The sequence below is a fragment of the Chaetodon trifascialis genome, chromosome 19, assembly GCF_039877785.1.
Source record: "Chaetodon trifascialis isolate fChaTrf1 chromosome 19, fChaTrf1.hap1, whole genome shotgun sequence".
NCBI classification, from domain to species: domain Eukaryota; kingdom Metazoa; phylum Chordata; class Actinopteri; order Chaetodontiformes; family Chaetodontidae; genus Chaetodon; species Chaetodon trifascialis.
In genome coordinates, this window is record NC_092074.1 from 16,916,882 (window position 1) to 16,934,938 (window position 18,057).

Consider the following 18,057-nt stretch of genomic DNA (forward strand, 5'->3'; position numbering starts at 1 on the left):
TTCCCTTGACCTTTCCTCTAGCACCACCAGCAGGAAAAACTTCACATTTGTCCTGTAGTTTGGTTTATGAGCAAATACCTGCTAAACAAATGGCATACATGTAAGTGTCAGCTGTGTGTTGTGTTTAGCATCATTTAGTACAGCTCAATATAATAGCCAGTGATAGGTTATCACACATATATCAATATCAGCATAAATGCAAAGCTAATAACTGGAGAGATATGTTTGAGTGAATTTAGATCACCATTACAAAAAGTGTTCACCAGAAAGAGCAACCTATATTTCAACTGTAAGATGCCCCGCATGTTATCCGTTCACATTTTAATAACTGATATTGGTCAATATATCATTATCAGACTTCTAAAGAATAAAATATCAACCTCAAAAACTTAGCATGCTCTACTAATTAGCACATGTAGCATGCTAACATACTAATCTAAGATTGCGGGCATGGTAACCATTAGCTACCTGTGAACATGACTAGCATTCTGATGTTAGCTTTTAGCTCAAAGCACTGCGGTGCATAACCCAGCCCCTTCATTTTAATAAGGGTTGGCATTACAAACACACCTCCAAAATTACCGTGGAGTTGAATAACACCTGCCTCAAGCAGATTTAATTGCGAACACAATAACATTTACTATTACTATTTGTTGCAGTGCTGTTGTACTAGACTGCTTTAATTTTAGCTAGGTGTGCGTAACGTTAATAGTCTGCCTCTCTAACGTTATTCCTTAAAACTATACTGTAGAAAGTGAAGAGACTTCTCCAACTTCTTCCACAGTAGTTTGTGGTTACTTATAGGCAGCTAAGCCGAAATTACACGAATTTCGTGTGTTTTACTTTAGAGCACTAACTTACCTGTTTAGAAACGCAGTGTTTACTGCTTAAACGCGGCAGTATGTTACCTCCGTCATTCGGCAATGGGTGGCGCTGTGATATCTACCGGCCCTTTTCTCTCCGTTCTATTGAACATAGGTAGTAGCGGTGCATCATGGGATACAAAATGTCTCTCAAGAGTCTTTAGCTAATGCTAATTTACGATATATATTTTGACCTGTTTTCAGCAGTTGTTTCGCCACAGTATAGACCTGGTATATTAGCTGTATTCTGCTGTCGCCATGGTGAGTACATAGTGTCTTCTTTTATTAGCATTAGATTATTTGACACCTTAAAGCGCATTTTAGCTTTAGCTTAGATAACGTAGCCCTGGTAACGTTAAGCACCAGATAAAGGACAGTAAACACAAGCGTCTGCATATTTCTGAGTCTTTAGCTAGAAGTTTGTAAACAAAGCCACGATTCAAGGCGTTTGCTTTAATGTTTATGAAAGTTAGGTGTATCTTTTCCGTGTTTAAATTTCTCAGCTTTATTAGCTTTCTTCGTGGAGCACGGATTAGATCTTAATAAACTGTTTCCTGTCTCATCCAGGACGCAGCCACACACAAATACAAATGGTAAAAATATTTATCTTTGTTCATAGTCAACGAAAGCGGAGTCCAGAGTGTCCAGCACCAGCTCCAGAACAGATGAGAGGAGGAGGTCAAGGAGCAGTGGTAAGGCTGCTTGTATAGCGGACACATGCCAGCTCACCGTCACATCAAACATTTGACTCATGGATAAACACATCCACTGTTTTATCGCTGTTGTTCTCATTGTCACCACCGTTTCAAGCATTATCTCTGCTCTCAGAGTGCACACCAGAACGTTCTAGACTGTAAGCCACATTCAAGCCTTAAATGACATCAGTCACTTCTAATGTTAGGCTTGAGCAAAAAAATACCTTTTGGTGGCCTCTTGATGAAATTGCAAGAATAATATAATTTATATTGTTCTTGTATTTGTACTGATGAAAACAAACTGAAATTTTTGATTTATAATTATCTGGTTTAGTCATCACTAATTGCATCCCCCTAGTTGTTCTTAATGTTTTTACTTACCCCTTTACTTAATGTGAATACATTAAAATAACCATAAAAGCTAGTTTAAAGCTAGTCCACAGCATGTGCTGCTGGCTAATTTATGCGTGAACGGACTGTATATTGGTGTTACTGTTTCTTTTCTCTCCTGTGAGGGTTTTATTCATTTCATATTTATTTCAAAGTTGTGTTTTTATATTTATTTAGTGGAACCAAGGGAGAATAGTTGCTACTTGGGTTGCAACTAATAGTATCCTAAAGAACTGAATAATATCATCATTGCATCCGGTCACAGTGGTATTTCATCTCCAAACCCTTCAGCCATTTTTACGATTTTACTAGTCAGTTGGGTTTAGAAGAAGTTCTGATGGCTGGTGCTGATTTCTTACTCTTAATAAAAACCAAGTGTCCCATTCTATGCAATTACATTAGAAGGCTTGTCTTTGTGCTTCTTTATTCAGGACGAGAAAAAAGGAAGCGGAAACGCAGCCGGAGTAGATCTTCCTCATCATCCTCTTCCAGTTCATCGTCGTCATCTTCATCATCTTCATCCTCATCGTCGTCTTCTTCATCAGGTTCATCACGCTCGTCCAGCCGCAGTCGGAGTAGCTCAAGCAGCAGCGGTAAGTGAATGTTTAACATCTGGGAATCTTTCTTCTGCTCAGTTAAATTTCTCATAAAATGCCTTTTTAACACATTGTTACGTGCTCAATTGCTTTTTATGATTTTCTCTACAAAGTGCTTTTTAAATTCACATAAAGGTCTATTTTTATCACCTTAACAGAACAGATATTCATGAATTGATTCATTGTGTTGTTTTTTTTTTAGACTCCCGGAGTAAATCCAGAAAGCAGACTAAGAAAAGGAAAAAGGAGAAACAACACAAAAAAGTAATGCATTTTATCTCATGTTTTTTCAGTTTGAAGGAATTCAAGTATTTTATAAGTCACTCAGTTTAAGTCCAAATTATTTTTGCAGAAAGGGAAGAAAGAAAAGAGACATAAACGTAAAAAAGACAAGAAAGCAAAAGGAGGAGGAGAAAACTCGGGACCTGTACAGATCTCCAAGGTAACTGCCAATTAAAGTCCCATGAGGCAAAAATTTCTTTTCTTATCAAAAGTACGTCTGTAGAAAAAAAAATGCATTTTGCACATTTTTCTACAGTCCACAAAAAGTTGTGACGCTGTGTAAAAATAAATCAAACAGAAAGCGATAACTTGCAAATCCTTTTTGTGATCTTATCAGTCAACTTCACTTTCTTATTTTGAATTCTAGCCCCGTCAAACTTGCATTTGTTTTCCTTTCAGTACTTGAAGGACCGCAAAAAAGGCAAGTACAGCATGATTTCAGGGAAGAAGATAAAGATGAAAGTAAAGAAGTCAAAGACAGACAAACAGGTAATATCACTATTTCGGTGTCAAGTAAGCAACCAAGTGTGCCTTTATATTTTGTGAAAGGATTATTTACCTGGTTCACATGTGCGTTTTTTTCTTACAGCGGGACAAAAATAGAGCAGAACTTCTTGAATTCTTGAACTCTACCCTGTGATGACACTGTGGACGCCAGCAGTGGTGCTCAGGCTCGGACACGTCAGCAGAACTCAGGAAACAACAACTCAGCTTTCCAGGAGAACAAAAATGAAGGTTTTTCTGAGAACGGGATGATGAATACGGCTGGCATTGATACACAGGGGACGCACCGAGCCGGATGGAGTGAAGGACCAGCATCTCGTGCAACAGAGTGAGATTCGTCCGTAGTGCTGCCGGGGCGGCCGGTTCTTCAGCTTAGCCTGTTAGCTTTGTTGTATAAGAAGTGTTTATGTTGAGCAGTGTCATCCAAAATTATCTGTGGCCAATTAGATGAGGTGAAGGTGAAAACTGTAATTAGACAGCCTCAGTCAGAGCGTTAAATGTGGGTTAATTGCCAGTGACTGGCTTTTTAACTTTGCTTGTGGTTTGAACGTGAGAACCCCAGCTGGACCAGTGATGTTGTTTTTAATTCCACATTTTTTCTTCCTTGTTCAAACCAGGCACTTACATTACCCACAATGCAACTCAACCACCAACAGTTCAGCTGGAGATTCTGGTCTCTTGTGCTAGTCGCGGCTAATGTAGCCTCAAGCCTTTAGCCTCCCTCGAGCAGAGATGTGGAGCAGCTTATACAGGTCTTATTAACTCACTTCTCTTGAAGTCCACACCTTCAGATTTGTTAATTTTTTTTATTTTGTGGTCTGCAGCCCTGACCCTGTCGACGCTGACATCCCTTCTGGGCCACAAAAGGCTTTATTTAACTTCTTTCACATATGCAGCTCTCAATCCCAAAACTTGTAAACAGACTAAATTGATGGAGTTCCCGTTAACCTGCTATTCATGTCAGTTCATTCATGTTTCCACAGTAAATGCTGGCTATTGAAACCACAGTGTTATCAGCGTGCCCTGATACAGTTTCTAATGTGTACATTTTGTTTAAGATAATGAGAATCGATTCTGTGTTGTTTGACGATAACTGTATGTCCTATTCATTACATTCACTCCCCCAAACTCTATCATGAATATTTTTTCAGCTTCAGTCTTTTATTAAATTGACATATAAAATACAATCACTGTTAATCCCCTAGTATCAGTCCAGTTGAAAGCGTTACATGATGGAGTAAACCTGTTGTGTACTGTTGAATTTTGCTGTGACAAACAGAAAAGAAACAGCAATAAACTGCTGGAAAGATTTTACTTTGAAATCTGCAACATCTCTTTGTGACATTTTTTTTTCTTTTTTTTCGATGCCTTCTTGCAGACAAAGAGCAGAAGGAAAGCGCTCAGTTTGCTGACCTTGGATGAATTGTGCTGAGTCCATGTGTGCTATTGGGAGAAAACAGAGCCGTCTGTTTAAGGAGAGCATGACTCACCCTCTGAGTGACATTACATGAGCATTGGTTATTACTGATCATTTGTCTTGTAGCTAAATGAGTAACATTTATATGTAAATCTCATGCGAAACATTCCTCCATCAAAGATCATTCACCTCTGCAGCCATTTTGTGTTGTATGATGTAACAACACCAAAATACTTCTTTAATTCCTGTAACATTTAGGAGTTGAGAAAGCTTTAATTTACATACATTTTCTTAACAGGCTACAGCAAATAGCCCTCAGTGTTTAGATGCCAATGTCTACAAAATACAAGATGCATCAAGAGGCAATAGTCTCAAAAAAGTGCTGTAATGATAATGAAAATCTGAGAAAAAACATCTGAAGTTGCCCTTGCAGGTGTAAAGATAAAGCAGGAAATAGCTCAAATGCTGATTGGTCTTATACTGAAAGGAAGAGGAGGATTATGGGATTCATCCTTCCTCGCCTGGTGGACATACTGCAGCCGAGGGTCCAAGAGTTCAGCATCAGTGCCACTGAAACGTCCCAACATCACTGTTCCATGAACGCCGCAAATCAGACAACCTTACTGCTGTTGGCTCCTTTGTATCTGAAGTCGGGCATGCTCCACACCCTCTGCAACCTCTCCTCCCCCTCCATCCCTCTCTCCACGTCCTCTGACACAGTTTTTAGGTCACTCAGCCCCGCCCCTTCGGCCACGGCGGACGTCAGGCCCACCGTGCTTCCAAACGGGTTGATCTTGATGCGGGACCTGAAGTTCATGAGGGACATGCTCATGGCACGTTTGTTGTTCCACTGGCGGGTGAGCCGCTGGGCTTCCTGCTCCTCCTTCACCTGATCCAGAAACTCCAGGAGGACGGAGCGAAACAGGCCAGACACCTCCTGCGCCTCGGGCTCATTGGCCTGTATAGCCTCCCTGAACCTGTGCAGAACAAAATACAGGCAGTCAGCTGATGAGACATGAGGCATTAGACCATGTGGTTGGTTGTGTTCTGCCACAATATTGTCGGACTCACGATTGGCGGTTTAGTGGAACAAAGATAAAAATCAATGCTGAACCAGATATTGCATTTTTATTCTACAGATTGTTCTTCCTTTTCCTGATGCCTAAATTACCCACAATGCAACTTGACTGCTGATAAGATTTGGGTGTGTCACGCTAGGAGCAGGTAATGTAGCCTTAAGCAGAGAAGAGGAGTGGGATGAAAAGGTCTGACTTTTCTCATTTTCAAACCTCTCGTCCCAAAGCTGTGGGCCGGAAAACCAAAACAATGAGCTGAAAAGTGCTAAGAAAAGAGATTGCAGAGTCAGGTGATAACTCTATGAGTGACCAAATTCATATTACACAGACATGTCATGTGATCTATTGTTTATATAAAAATATGGACTACAGCCACTTTAAAGCAAAATGATTTGGTCAGAAGTGCAAAACACATCGACACAAAAATCAGTTCAGTTCTCGAAACAATAAAAACATACGTGCCTCCACCCTTATCCACAAACATGACTGAGACCAAACCCCCATTAAGAAGATCTTAAACACACAGACGATTAAATGTAGAACTAAAACAAACGCAGAAATAAAGTTAAAATGGGACAAAGAAGCAGCACGTCAATGCATGTAACAGAATGGATCCATGCAGATGTCTGACCTTTGAGCAAAAAAGAGAATCAGCATGGATCAAAGCCATCAGTGCCCCCACCTGTGTGACCAGCCAACCCCCAAATTACTCCCCCTCCTCCTGCTGTACTAACAAGAGGTGCTGAGGCCTTGACAAGCCTTTAAATAGACATCTATTTGGGAATGTGCTTCTCAGTAAGTGCTTCCAGTTAACTGATGATTGGCCTACTTCCCTCTGCATAGACACACACACACACACACACACACACACACACACACACACACACACACACACACTGTTAGCTCTGAGGAGAAATTATGTTTTTTGGATCGCATTCAGTGCCACAGTCATATTTATTACAGTGAAGCTACGTAAACCCTCTAAATAAATCCATCACTGGGACTGTTGATTCAAATTTTATTAATAAAAGTGGCATTTTTATTATCCTTTTATGTGGACACGGGTGGAGCAGCAGTCACTTTGTGGAGGTTGATTATAGAATAAAACGAAATCATTTTAAGGACAGGCTGGCATTTGGGAAGGAACAGATGTACTTCTGTTTCAGAGAAAGCGATAATTACTCTTCACAACCAATTTGACAGCTGAGGACTCCTTTGCAGCTAATTAAAATTTTACAAACATGCTCCAGTTGTTGTGCGTGTGTGTGACTTCCATTTAGCACCTCACGCACATTAACACCAATCAAACTGCTTCCCAAAAACTGTCAAACTCTAACAAGACACCTGAGGCCTCGGCAGCTCTCTGTGAACAGATGCTCAAGGACGTCTCTGCCGCAGATTAAAGGACAGAGACACCAACGAATTACAGAGTCGTGTGTGGGGTGACAGCTGATCAGTGTCCCTGACCAAGCCTCTCCCAGTCCCTGCCAAAGACGACGCTTAGCGTTTGTGTGGCAGCAACACGTGGTGAAATCACAGCAGATTTTCCTGGACTTTAAAGGGCTCAGTGGACCTGAGGACGAGCTTCTTGAAAAACAGTCTAATTATGCTGTTTATTCAATATCTATGTTTTATTTGCCTTTAAAGAACATTATACCTGCAGCACAAGCACCCGCACTATACCTGCTGAACATTAACATTTTAGCATTGTCATTATGTGCCATCTGTGTGTGCTATGCCATCCGTGAATGCTAAATATATACTACTAATAATAATAATAATAATAACAATAATAATAATAATAATAATAATAATAAAAGTACATTCATGTCGTGTCCTTGTTAGCATACTGATGTCCGCATTTAGCTTGAAGCACTGCTGTGACTACTACCCCTGTTGAACTAGATAAGGTAACAGGTAAAGCTTCACAGAGCTGCTAATGTTAGCATGGCTGCAGTTTCTTAGTCTAGTTTATGTAAATTGTGAAATCTTTGAAATTGAAAATCAATTGACTGTAGCTGTGAAATAAATAAAGTGAGGTAAAAAAAAAATATGTGTTTCATTCTGAAATGTAATGAAGCAGAAGTATAGTAGCATAGAATCTAAAAACTCAAGTGCACGTCCTGCGTGTGGGATTTAGTGGGATCTATTGGCAGCAATGCAATATAATAAACATAATTGTGTTTTCATGGATGCACAATTTGGTCATCTTTTTTTTTTTTTTTTTTTTTTTTTTTTTAGCAGCCACCATCAGCTCTCCTACATGCTTAAAAGGGAGGGGTAAGATGAGGGTATTCAGTTGGTTGCAGTCTGCGACCTCACCACTAGATGTCACTCAATCCCACACACTGCTGCCTTAAATCTGGCAAACTGGTCCTTTAAACTGTGTTTAAGTAAATGTTCTTAACTACTTTCTCACTTTACTCTCCAGTTCCTGTTATATTCATCCAGCTACAGGATCAGTTTTTGTGTCTCCTTACTTGAGTATGACCATGCCGCAGCAGGGCGGCGGCACCTTGGAGCAGAGGTCCTCCAGGCCCAGCTTCTCCCCGGTGCTGATGCTGAAGGAGGAGCGAGGCGTGCTGGCCAGCCAGCTGTAGTCCACGCCGGTTTTGAGCCGTCTGTACTCGTTCTCCCTTTCTCTCTGCTGCCTCTCCGCCTCCTTCAGCTGCCAGCTGAACTCCACCATCAGGGTGTCGGTGACCACGTCGGCCGGGTCCCGCCGGGGGCTCTGGTAATACGGCTCATTCCAGCTGAACCAGGAGGCCATGGCCTTGTCCTTCCTCACAGCCCCTGATGAGTGAAGGGTAATCACAAGTACTCATCACACGGAAATGAGTAGATGTGACCTGATAATTTCAGATGTTTTCTCAGTTTGATTGGATGTGGAGAATACGAGGAGCATGCACACTGCCTGCAGATTAGATTTGCTGCTTTTATTAAAAGTAATGAATTCATAATGAGGCGTCTGGGAAAAGGCTGTGCAGTAAATGAAATCTTTGTACTCTGCAGCTCTCGAAATGTGAGACCAGTAAAACAAAACAAATAATAGTTGCAGCAAGCTATTAAACATTTAATTGATGAATAATTGTCAAGGCTGTCTGATGAAAATGAAGGACTTTATTTCCTTTTTATTTTTTGATACTTTATTCCCTATTTAAAACATGTTCCGTTCCGTCATAATTTGACATTATTCATAATACCACATCCTGTGAAGTCTGTTCCACCGCATGCTGTTTTCACATCTGGACATATTCCCAAAAGACCCCCCCCCCCCCTTTCTCCTCACCCTCTGGCTCTTTTGTTCCACAGGTGTCATATCCGCTCACACAGATGCTGTATTCAATTCAGCTCAATAGTCAGTCCTTTGTTTGCATTGCTTTTTGTGATGAAAGCCCAGAAATCTAACAGAGGAGGCTGATGAAGGTATTGTGAGTCGTTACTTCACACTTCCACAGTCACCATGAGATCTTCACAGCACTGATCGGAAGATTGAGGTCGATCGATAGAAAATTAATCCGCGAAGGTTCTGATATTCAAATAATCGTTAAGTCGTTTTTCAGATATAAATGCGAAACAATTAACATTCATACAGCTGAAATAATTAGTCGATTAGTCAGTGCAACTACTTTAATAATCAAGTCATTGTTTCCTTTCCATTTTTCAAGCAAAAAACAGTGAAAAACCATCACATATCGTCCAACATTGAAGAGGTTCTTTATCATAATAGAACTGTAAACAGAAAGCTCTGGGTTTTAGACTGCTGCTTGTGATGTCACTTTGGGAAGTTGTACCGAGCATCGATTAATCAGTTAATCGAATTAATAATCCTCAGATTAATCCCCGATGAAAATAACCATTAGTTGCAGCCCTAAGTGTGATCTCCTCAGAGGCGCAGTTTTATAAACCTTAGACTGGTGGTTTTTGAACAGCAGTGCACATGTCGTAGGTAATCTCTTCATTCTGTGTCTCTGTCCTCTTTTATTAGGCTCCCTTTCAGTTTCATAACCATCCTCTCTTGTTTTAATGTGTTCAGGCGCTGAGGTCCTCCTCCAGCTGCTCTACATGTTTTATTCTACTCTACTGCAGTGTAGCGTTGCTGGTTTTGCTTCTGGAGGTCAGATTATGAACATGTGCAGAGGAAATAAAGCCACAGAGTGAGATTAGTTGCAGCCCTGCTCTTACCTCTGGACCAGCCCTTCAAAATGGAGTCAAACTCATCCAGCCAAGACAGTCTTTAATTACAGTGCCTCTGTATGTTAGATGGACGACTGTCCTGTTATTCTATTTGTTATATTGTTTCTATGGATATTATCTAACAGAACAAGGCAACTTCTTAGTTTAATTACTGATTAATCATAATTTTCCCCACATTTTCATCTATAAAACATCAGAAAACAGTAAATAAGAACCAACGGTGATGTCCTCACAAGTCTTGTTTAGTCTGACCAACAGTCCAAAACCCCCAAATATTCAATTTATAATAAAACAAGGCCAATTCTCACATTTGAGAACATGTAAATATCAGATTTTGGGCATTTTTGCTTCAAAAATGATTAAATTGATTATCAGATTAGTTGCTGATTAATTTTCTGTGGACTCACTGCTGCATTGCTGTTGTCATGTTCACCAGCTTTTGGGACATCCAAAATTGAAGTATTGTCCATGAATTTAAAAAAAAAAAAAAAAAAATTCTGCTGGATGGCTTGAACTTTCTTTTTTATCCCAAGTAGCCTACACCCCTGCTGCTCATTGTTACAACCAACATTTTTCACACATGCAAATGCTGAATATGCTGGGACATCACAGGCCACGACCATTTGGTCCAGTTTGGCTCCAGAGCAGAATTAAAAATGAGCAGTTGATAAAATGAGCCATTTCCTTACCTCTTCTTCTTGTTCTTCTTCTCCTTCTTTATGTTTTTCTTGCACGGAACAAGACACAAAATCAGTGAGAAGCAGAATTAGAAAAGTCCTCAGAGATCAGACGTCTGCAGGATGCTGAGGAGAGAAGTGTGGCTGAATGAAAAGCAGAGAGAGGAGAAATGGATTCTCTCTCTGCTCCTCCGTCCTCTCTCAGTCCCACAGTATTATCTCCACCTCTCTCTCCCCTCCTCCCTCCCCAGGAGCCTCTCTGGCCTGCCTTCACTTGTTGCCGGAGGTTGGGGCACCATCTCCAGCGGGAGCCATTGGATCACGGCCCCTGATGAAGTGCTTATGTAGCTTTTTACGATTCGCCGTTGCCATAGTGATGCTCCTAAGCCTATTTGTCCACAATAAGCTCCATCAGCTGAAAGGGAGCTAGAGAGCGATGAAGAGGCAGATAAAGAGGACACAGTGGGTTGAGCAGCGAGATGGAAAGAGGGAGATATATCAAAGAGGACAGGGTTAGTGTAATGTGGGCTCTTCGTGCACAGCATGGTGACGAGTGGTGCAGCATCTGCAAGAGGTCAGCTGGTGTGTATTAACTTCCCACGGATAATGAGTCTCACCGGCCCGGAACAGTCATGCATGAATTACAGGAGGGTTGAAAGCGTGCTAATTGCAGGAGGAAATGTTGATGATGCGGTACAGATGATGGAGAAGCAGCGAGGTAAAGAGTCCAGATTGAATGTGCAGTCGTTGTGTAGGAGGATATCAAGGTTTGTTGCTTTATTCCGCGTGTGTGGGTGTGAGCAGCTAACCTCAGACGGTTTCCTTCTGCACATAGTCATTGAAACCTTAAAATCCCTGTCACACCTCCACCACAGCACCACCATCATCCTCCTCCTCCGTCCTCCTCCTCAGTGTTACCCTGGCAAATAAAATGCTGGCTGAACTATGAACTCTGTTCAGGCAGAGCAGAAACAAAGAGTGTCAACAGAAAACCAGGGTGATTTCTAAAGAGCTTCACTGCATCCTGTGTGTACTTGAATAAACAACCAAAAAAAGAATACAAATAAAATTGTGTACAAACTGTACTGAAAATACAATAATGATAATAATAATGAAATGTTTTACTTCTGAGTTTAATGCATAAATGTTAAAATATAACTCTTTTCATTGATGCTGTTTTAAAATAGCCTTCAAATACTACATCCTTTTTAAAGGATCAGAAAGTTGTTATATACCGTATAAATAGCTTAGCAGTAACAATCCATTAATAAGGACATTTTATAGGTTACCAGGTCGCCTCATGCAGCCACTGTATGTCCTCTATGTATGTATTGTGAGACCTGTCAGATGGAGTTTGACTTTGTACTTTCTGGGAAGGAGATTAAATTCATGAACGACTAAGATATCGTTACTCCTCATTAACCTTTTGTGACGTGTGTCTAATTAGAAGCAGGCACTGATCAGTCTAGAGTTGTTTATCTGTTGTCTTGGCTCACGTCAGAAGGAAATCTAGGGTTATTTCTGGTGGGTTTGCTCTTCATTCCATCCCTGACCTTCCTCGTCTCAGAGCCAGAGGTCCAGTCTGTGTTTGTGTTTACATGCATGAAGTACATGATGGCATTGCCTCCTTTGGCAGGGAGCTAAGATGCACTCAGAGGGAGCAGCAGCACAGTCCTGACACTGCTCCTGTTCAGGGCCACGTGTCATCTTTTTAATCTGAATAATCAAATAACCATGGAGCGAGCGAGGATGAGGCCTCCGACATGCAAAGGCGACGTGTTCACCTCAGCCTGAAGGTGACAGATGGGCAGGTAAGCTCTCCCTGTAATCCAAACAGATGACAGTGTTAATCCCCTAAAGTGATTCCCTCCATCAACTCCATGTGAACCTCGCCGAGTGAGCGAGCGGCGGCGGGGCTCCGACGGTGACACATCTGTGTGTCCTGTGAGCTCTTAGACCCCCTCCTCATATCATCTCACGACAGGGTCACGACCAGATGGCTGGAGCTTGCTGCATTGGGGCCTGTGTTTGTCATTCATGGAAAAATCCACTGATGTCTAAACATGTTGTGCAAAGAGCTGAATTCATTGTTTTATGTTACATGAGAAAAGGTGACAACTGGAAGGACAGAGGGCATTTAAACCAATCAGAGCGTTTCACTTGTTTCAAGCTTTTTGTGCTTAATTATTGTAAGAAGATAATGCGCCTCCTTACAGAGACTTAACTACTGATTCTGAGTAACTTCATGCTCAAAACTACAATTTCTTCCTTTTGAGAGCTGAGTTTTTGCTAACTAAACCAAACTAAACCCAACCACATCACAAACGCATGATGTCAACTGTTGTTCACCCCAGCATTAGTGTTGTTGTTGTTGTTGTTGCACAGGAGCTGGTGATCAATCTGTGCTTCCCTTTGAGTCACAATGACTCACAGTTTATATCTGACACACCCTGACCTTTCGGAGATTATGATGTTTTCCATATCAGGCTCAGCTTCTGTGTATATGATTAAAAAAAAAGAGCCAAGACACATTAGATCATAGAGGATTATAAAGTGTGGAAGACTGATACCACTTTTATTTCCATTATTGTGCTATTGACTCAAGTTCAGCTAAATTCTGGTAATCCACCTGATCCTTCTGTGCCAAGCTAAGTCTGGAAATGCTGTCGTTGTGCATGGAGCCACAGCCTCTAATGATTTTATTATTCTTCCACATTGAGGCACAATAAATCCAGCTACCTCATATCAGACAATGAGCCTCACTGATAAGCGCTTTTCTTAAAATGGGTCAAGTTAATTTCTCTGTTTATTCAAAAAAATAGAGGCTAATACAGCCACTGTAACATGAAGCTAGTCATTACATTTAAATCAATGTGAGTGAGAATTCGCAGACAAATGTGCAGATTATAGATCTGATCACAGGAGACCATGTGGTGCTCATTCTACATATATATGGACAAACACGTCTAGATGCTGCTCTTTGTGTTGATCTTGTGGTTAAAAAACTCCCTCAGTCCGTTTTGAGTCGGACAGTAGAAGGAACAGAATGACCTTTCACTTCTGGGCCAAACTGAGCTGCTGACGTCAGTTTGTTCTCATTCAGATTTGATTCATTTCTCTGCTGCGCTTTCAATTCCTTAACTGAATTTGAGGCAACTACTCACAGAACCGAAACTGCATTTCCGGTCTTTTTATGTTCATTTGTATTTCATATTATTTTAGCTTATTTCGTTCATCTCATTTTATTCTCTTTTAACTGCTTTTGTTGTTGTTTTTAAATGTTCTCACCTCATGTAAAACACTTTGAGTTGCTTCTGTTTGTGAACGGTGCTACACAAATTAACTTCAGTATTTGTACAAAATACTGCTTTAATGATAAAAGAATAAATGATTTGAATCTGGTCTCATTTTATGATTTTTGTGCTGTAACCTCGTGTCCAGGATTTTGTCAGTACTCAAACACACCACTAGAGGGCAGATTGTCACCATAGCTCCTAAAAGGCTTCATAACATCTCAGCTTGTTTGGATAATGGTCATCACAGGTGGTGTGAGTCCCGTTATACAATTTTGGGTGGAGAACCTTCTTCGTTTGGGGAACTCATAACTCACATTCTTGAGATGAAAAACCTGAAAGGTTAGATCAAACAAACAGCAGTCCACCACACCTCCTGAACAAATATTAATCCATGCTCATGGACACATTCCTTACCAAAGGGGCTTCAGAAGAATACCTGATGGCCAAGTTAGTTGATAAATATTTGCAGAAAAGTAAGTAAGTAAACTCATTGTGCAGCACATTAAAAGACAATCTGGCCTTTTGGCTCCTCCAGGGAAGAAACCAGCAGTGAAGTGCTGTGGACATACACAGACTCACTGAATGTGGGCTTTGTTTGATTGTCAGACGGGTTAGAGCCCCCCATACGCATCTATCAGGCTTTGTGCACTCCACACTGAAGTGAACTGACTAACAGTCACATGATGAGCAGAGCGCAAAAACACCGACTGTGACGTTAAAGCTCTGATTCACTGAAACAGTCAAGAGTGGACATTTTTCTCTGTTGTGTGATGCTTTGAAACTTTCAGAGATCCAGGAGGACACAGCCTAAATATGTTAAAGGAACAGTTTGGTAGAAGGTAAACAGTTTCCATAGATGATGTCCCAGTCGGTTCTTCATAGCAAACCGTCTGGAGGCTTCAGGTTAGTGACTTCCAGGATGACAAAACACAGATCACAGTTTTTCTGGAAATGAATAATCATATTTCCAAAAATGTTGACCTACTTTACATTTGCGTGTTTGCTTATTTGCATTCATGACTTTTGGAAATCCTGACCCCAAGCATATGTACTCAAGCAGTGTACTTATGTACACTTATGTGGTATTTTACTTGAGTTCGTTCATTTACTCCACAACACGTCAGAGTAAAATACTGCACTTTTTACAATTAATGAAAAAGTAAAGCCCTTTAAAACATTAAAATGCTGCTTACTTGTAAATGCATGAAACAAAAATAATAATATTGGCCTAACATAGAATTAGACTTTATTTATTAATCCCAATTTGGGAAATTCTTTTGTTGCAGCAGCAGGTTAAACATATGTAGAAACATAAAATATATACAATAAAGAAGAATAAGGATGACATAACCCTGAAATTAGTCATTCTGCATTGTGATTTCCTTTGATATTTTAAGCATATTTTTCCTTATAATGCAGGATTTTTTGCTTGTAATGCTGTGGTGTTGCTACTTTTGCTTAAGTAAAGGATCTAAGTAATTCTTGCGCTCTTTACCATCAGTTTTGTGGAGACGTTAAAAGGAAAAAGTTGGACGAGTGCGAGCAGATAAGGGGGACTTTGTGATTGTGATACAGGACATAGACATCCGAGGGTAGTAACAGCTTCATATCATTGTATAAAGTTGTTGCGATCATGATATTTCACTCACTGCCCAGTAACTTAACTCCCTTATAAAAGTGGTTTCTTCTAATTTCATGTATCCAGCTCCTTCTTTATCTGCCCCAGTAAATAGCCACTAGGAATTTCTCTTGCTCAAATGTCATTATGTAATCCTAAAGCCATGAAATAACAGACACGTTCTTTAGCTTCTGACTGGAACTGAAAATCTCCTCACCACCCTCTGGTGTGACCATAGGGAAGGAAGTTCAGGGCAGATCACATGAGTGCAGTGAAAAAAAAAAAACTGGTTTGCTGACATCCCCTTTTTCTTTGGCCTTTGTCCAGCGTCCTATTTCACTAGAAAAGCCTCTGTGGACTGCGTACTAAGGTCAGTGAATCGGCACTGGGAGCTGAATACTCTCATAGCTCATCATGGTCTGAGCTGCTGGATTAGCAGAGATAAAGAAACTGTGAATAACACCTCATAATGGCCTGAAGGTTTAGCATTTACAGGTTCAAAGTGAATTATACTACTTAATTCTATTGATCTACCCATGATGTTTTACTACCAAAGATCCCTGCATGGAATTATCCTTTTAAGGAACAGTTTGGCATTTTGGGAAATTCATACGGGATGGTAGGGAAAGGAAAGACTCCTATAATTATGATGAGCGAGTATTCATTTAAAAAAAATCAAAGCACTCATAAAATTGCAGAACTGTTAGCATATATCCATTAAATTTATGTGTTTTTACCTTGATTGACAGACTTTAATGTGAGGTGTTTTTCAGTGAGTTTGCCAGTTGTAATAAATAGCTAGGACCAGTGTGAATACTATTTACAAGTTGGAAACATGATCGCTGTTACTCTGATATGACATTTGGCCTATGTGAGATTTTTCACTTTCTAGCCGAAAGTTTGTTGAGAAGATCAACTAGATCTGGGAGGTGATTAGCTTAACCTAACATAAAAATAGTGGCTAACCTGCAGACTCTCTCCAAAATACAAAAATACACTTCTACAGCACACTGCTGAACACATTACACCTTGTTTGTTTGAGTAATGTAGTGGAACTAATTTTACGAACAATATCATTCGCCCAGCACTGTGAAGCACGTTCGCTAAGAAATAGCTCTGCTAACGATTCCCTAAAAACACAAATTTGTTGTTGTTACGTTTATGTGTGTGCACATTTAAACAAAGAGATATAACATATTATTAATTAGTAAGATTTAGAGGTGCTAGAAGACAGATTTTGGCTTCCTTGGACAGAGCTACGCCAGCTGTTTTCCCGTTTTCCATTATGCTAAGATAGAGGCTAGTACCCAAGCTAACACCTAGCACCTTAACATGCAAGTATCAGAGTGGTACCTCGTCAAACTCTCAGCAACAAAGTGAATCCTGAATGCACCGATTGCAGCACAACAAGCATAAACAGGACATATCAGCACTTTAAAGTTGATGTGGTGAACTTGACACAGAAAACCAGCAGACCTTTTTTTTTTTTAATCATTTCCTGTTCTGTTTGTGGCCACCTGATAAATAAAAGTCTAATATTAACTCTTCTTTTAGCCCTGTTTTGATCTCCACCAACTCCTGATGGAAGTATCTGGCTCTTTAGCAGCTAAATACTCCACGATATTAATCAGCTTTTGGCAAACTGTGTCTGTCTGCCGTTTGGGTTTATCAGGGCTTTTTAGCTAAACAGCTTCCTACTGATGCTGGACATGACTTTTAGGAGTGAAGCGATACCAAAGCAATGGCCTGAAATGTGTTAAAATGCTTCATACAGCTAAGGGGAACTGCAGAGTGCGTTGATAAGTCTCTGTGGGTTTGTCATTGTCAAATAAAACATACTTATTTCTTTCAATTCTTGAATTTAAAGGACTTGATCAGAGCAGCTTTAAGGAACAGCATATTCAAAAACAGAGAGAGAAGAGTGATGACATACTTTATAAAAACACGTTATATAAAACTTATTCCAATTTTCACCCGACTGAGTGAAAATCAGCACGCCAGCTTTCAGTCAGATCAGTGAGTTTGGCACAGAAACCCTGAGGCCTGATTCTCTGCCTGTTACATGGCCATATTGCGAGGCCAGATGGCTGGAAATGTAATGAAATGAAAGAAAAAATTCCTCAGCGCAAACTGGAATTCACTTTCTGTGCAGAATGTTGTCCGTTAATCCTGGGAATTGCCAAATTATTGGCTAATTGATTTAGTCTGTATTTAAAGTTTGTGTGTCTTTATCCGTTCGCTCCTGAGATAACATTATGACCTTAAAACCTCTTTAAAAAAGAGCTTACTCTCTCTTTTTGTTGTAAACAGGCATCCGAGCAAGGAGGGCAAACAGTTGTCGATATGTCAAAGTTTTCTTAAGGATCTGAAGACACCCTCAGCAGGAGACGGCAGGCACTAACACAAACCAAGACAGGAGCAGTCAACCTGAGCAAACAACTCAAAT

General features: G+C 40.4%; 2 protein-coding genes across 3 annotated transcripts; one reads left to right on the forward strand and one right to left on the reverse strand.

The window, feature by feature from the left end:
* The first annotated feature begins 962 nt into the window (after window positions 1–962).
* Window positions 963–4,389, forward strand: LOC139347795 (protein FAM133). Its single transcript, XM_070987590.1, has 7 exons — window positions 963–1,124; window positions 1,483–1,555; window positions 2,380–2,541; window positions 2,747–2,808; window positions 2,897–2,986; window positions 3,226–3,315; window positions 3,416–4,389. The coding sequence occupies exons 1-7, from the start codon at window positions 1,122–1,124 to the stop codon at window positions 3,464–3,466; spliced, it is 531 nt and encodes a 176-aa protein (XP_070843691.1). The 5' UTR covers window positions 963–1,121; the 3' UTR covers window positions 3,467–4,389.
* Window positions 4,390–4,470: 81 nt separating this feature from the next.
* On the reverse strand, window positions 4,471–11,125 carry rd3 (retinal degeneration 3, GUCY2D regulator). Of its 2 annotated transcripts, XM_070987588.1 has the most exons (3): window positions 10,710–11,125; window positions 8,304–8,616; window positions 4,471–5,724 (listed from the first exon to the last, which is right to left on the reverse strand). In XM_070987588.1, the coding sequence occupies exons 2-3, from the start codon at window positions 8,591–8,593 to the stop codon at window positions 5,358–5,360; spliced, it is 657 nt and encodes a 218-aa protein (XP_070843689.1). In that variant the 5' UTR covers window positions 8,594–8,616; window positions 10,710–11,125; the 3' UTR covers window positions 4,471–5,357. The 2 variants fall into 2 exon arrangements, with proteins under 2 accessions (XP_070843689.1, XP_070843690.1); XM_070987589.1 differs by lacking the exon at window positions 10,710–11,125 and having other exon boundaries at window positions 8,304–8,644.
* Between the last annotated feature and the right edge of the window lie 6,932 nt (window positions 11,126–18,057).

What these genes read in the sequence shown, in the direction of transcription:
- LOC139347795 (XM_070987590.1), top strand. An exon ending in GAGGAGGTCAAGGAGCAGTG is followed by an intron (nt 1,556 to 2,379) that starts GTAAGGCTGCTT and finishes TTCTTTATTCAG; the next exon opens with GACGAGAAAAAAGGAAGCGG. An exon ending in GACCTGTACAGATCTCCAAG is followed by an intron (nt 2,987 to 3,225) that starts GTAACTGCCAAT and finishes TTTTCCTTTCAG; the next exon opens with TACTTGAAGGACCGCAAAAA.
- rd3 (XM_070987588.1), bottom strand. Translation starts at nt 8,593, where the DNA reads ATGGCCTCCTGGTTCAGCTGGAATGAGCCGTATTACCAGAGCCCCCGG. An exon ending in TGCGGCATGGTCATACTCAA is followed by an intron (nt 5,725 to 8,303) that starts GTAAGGAGACAC and finishes TGTTCTGCACAG; the next exon opens with GTTCAGGGAGGCTATACAGG.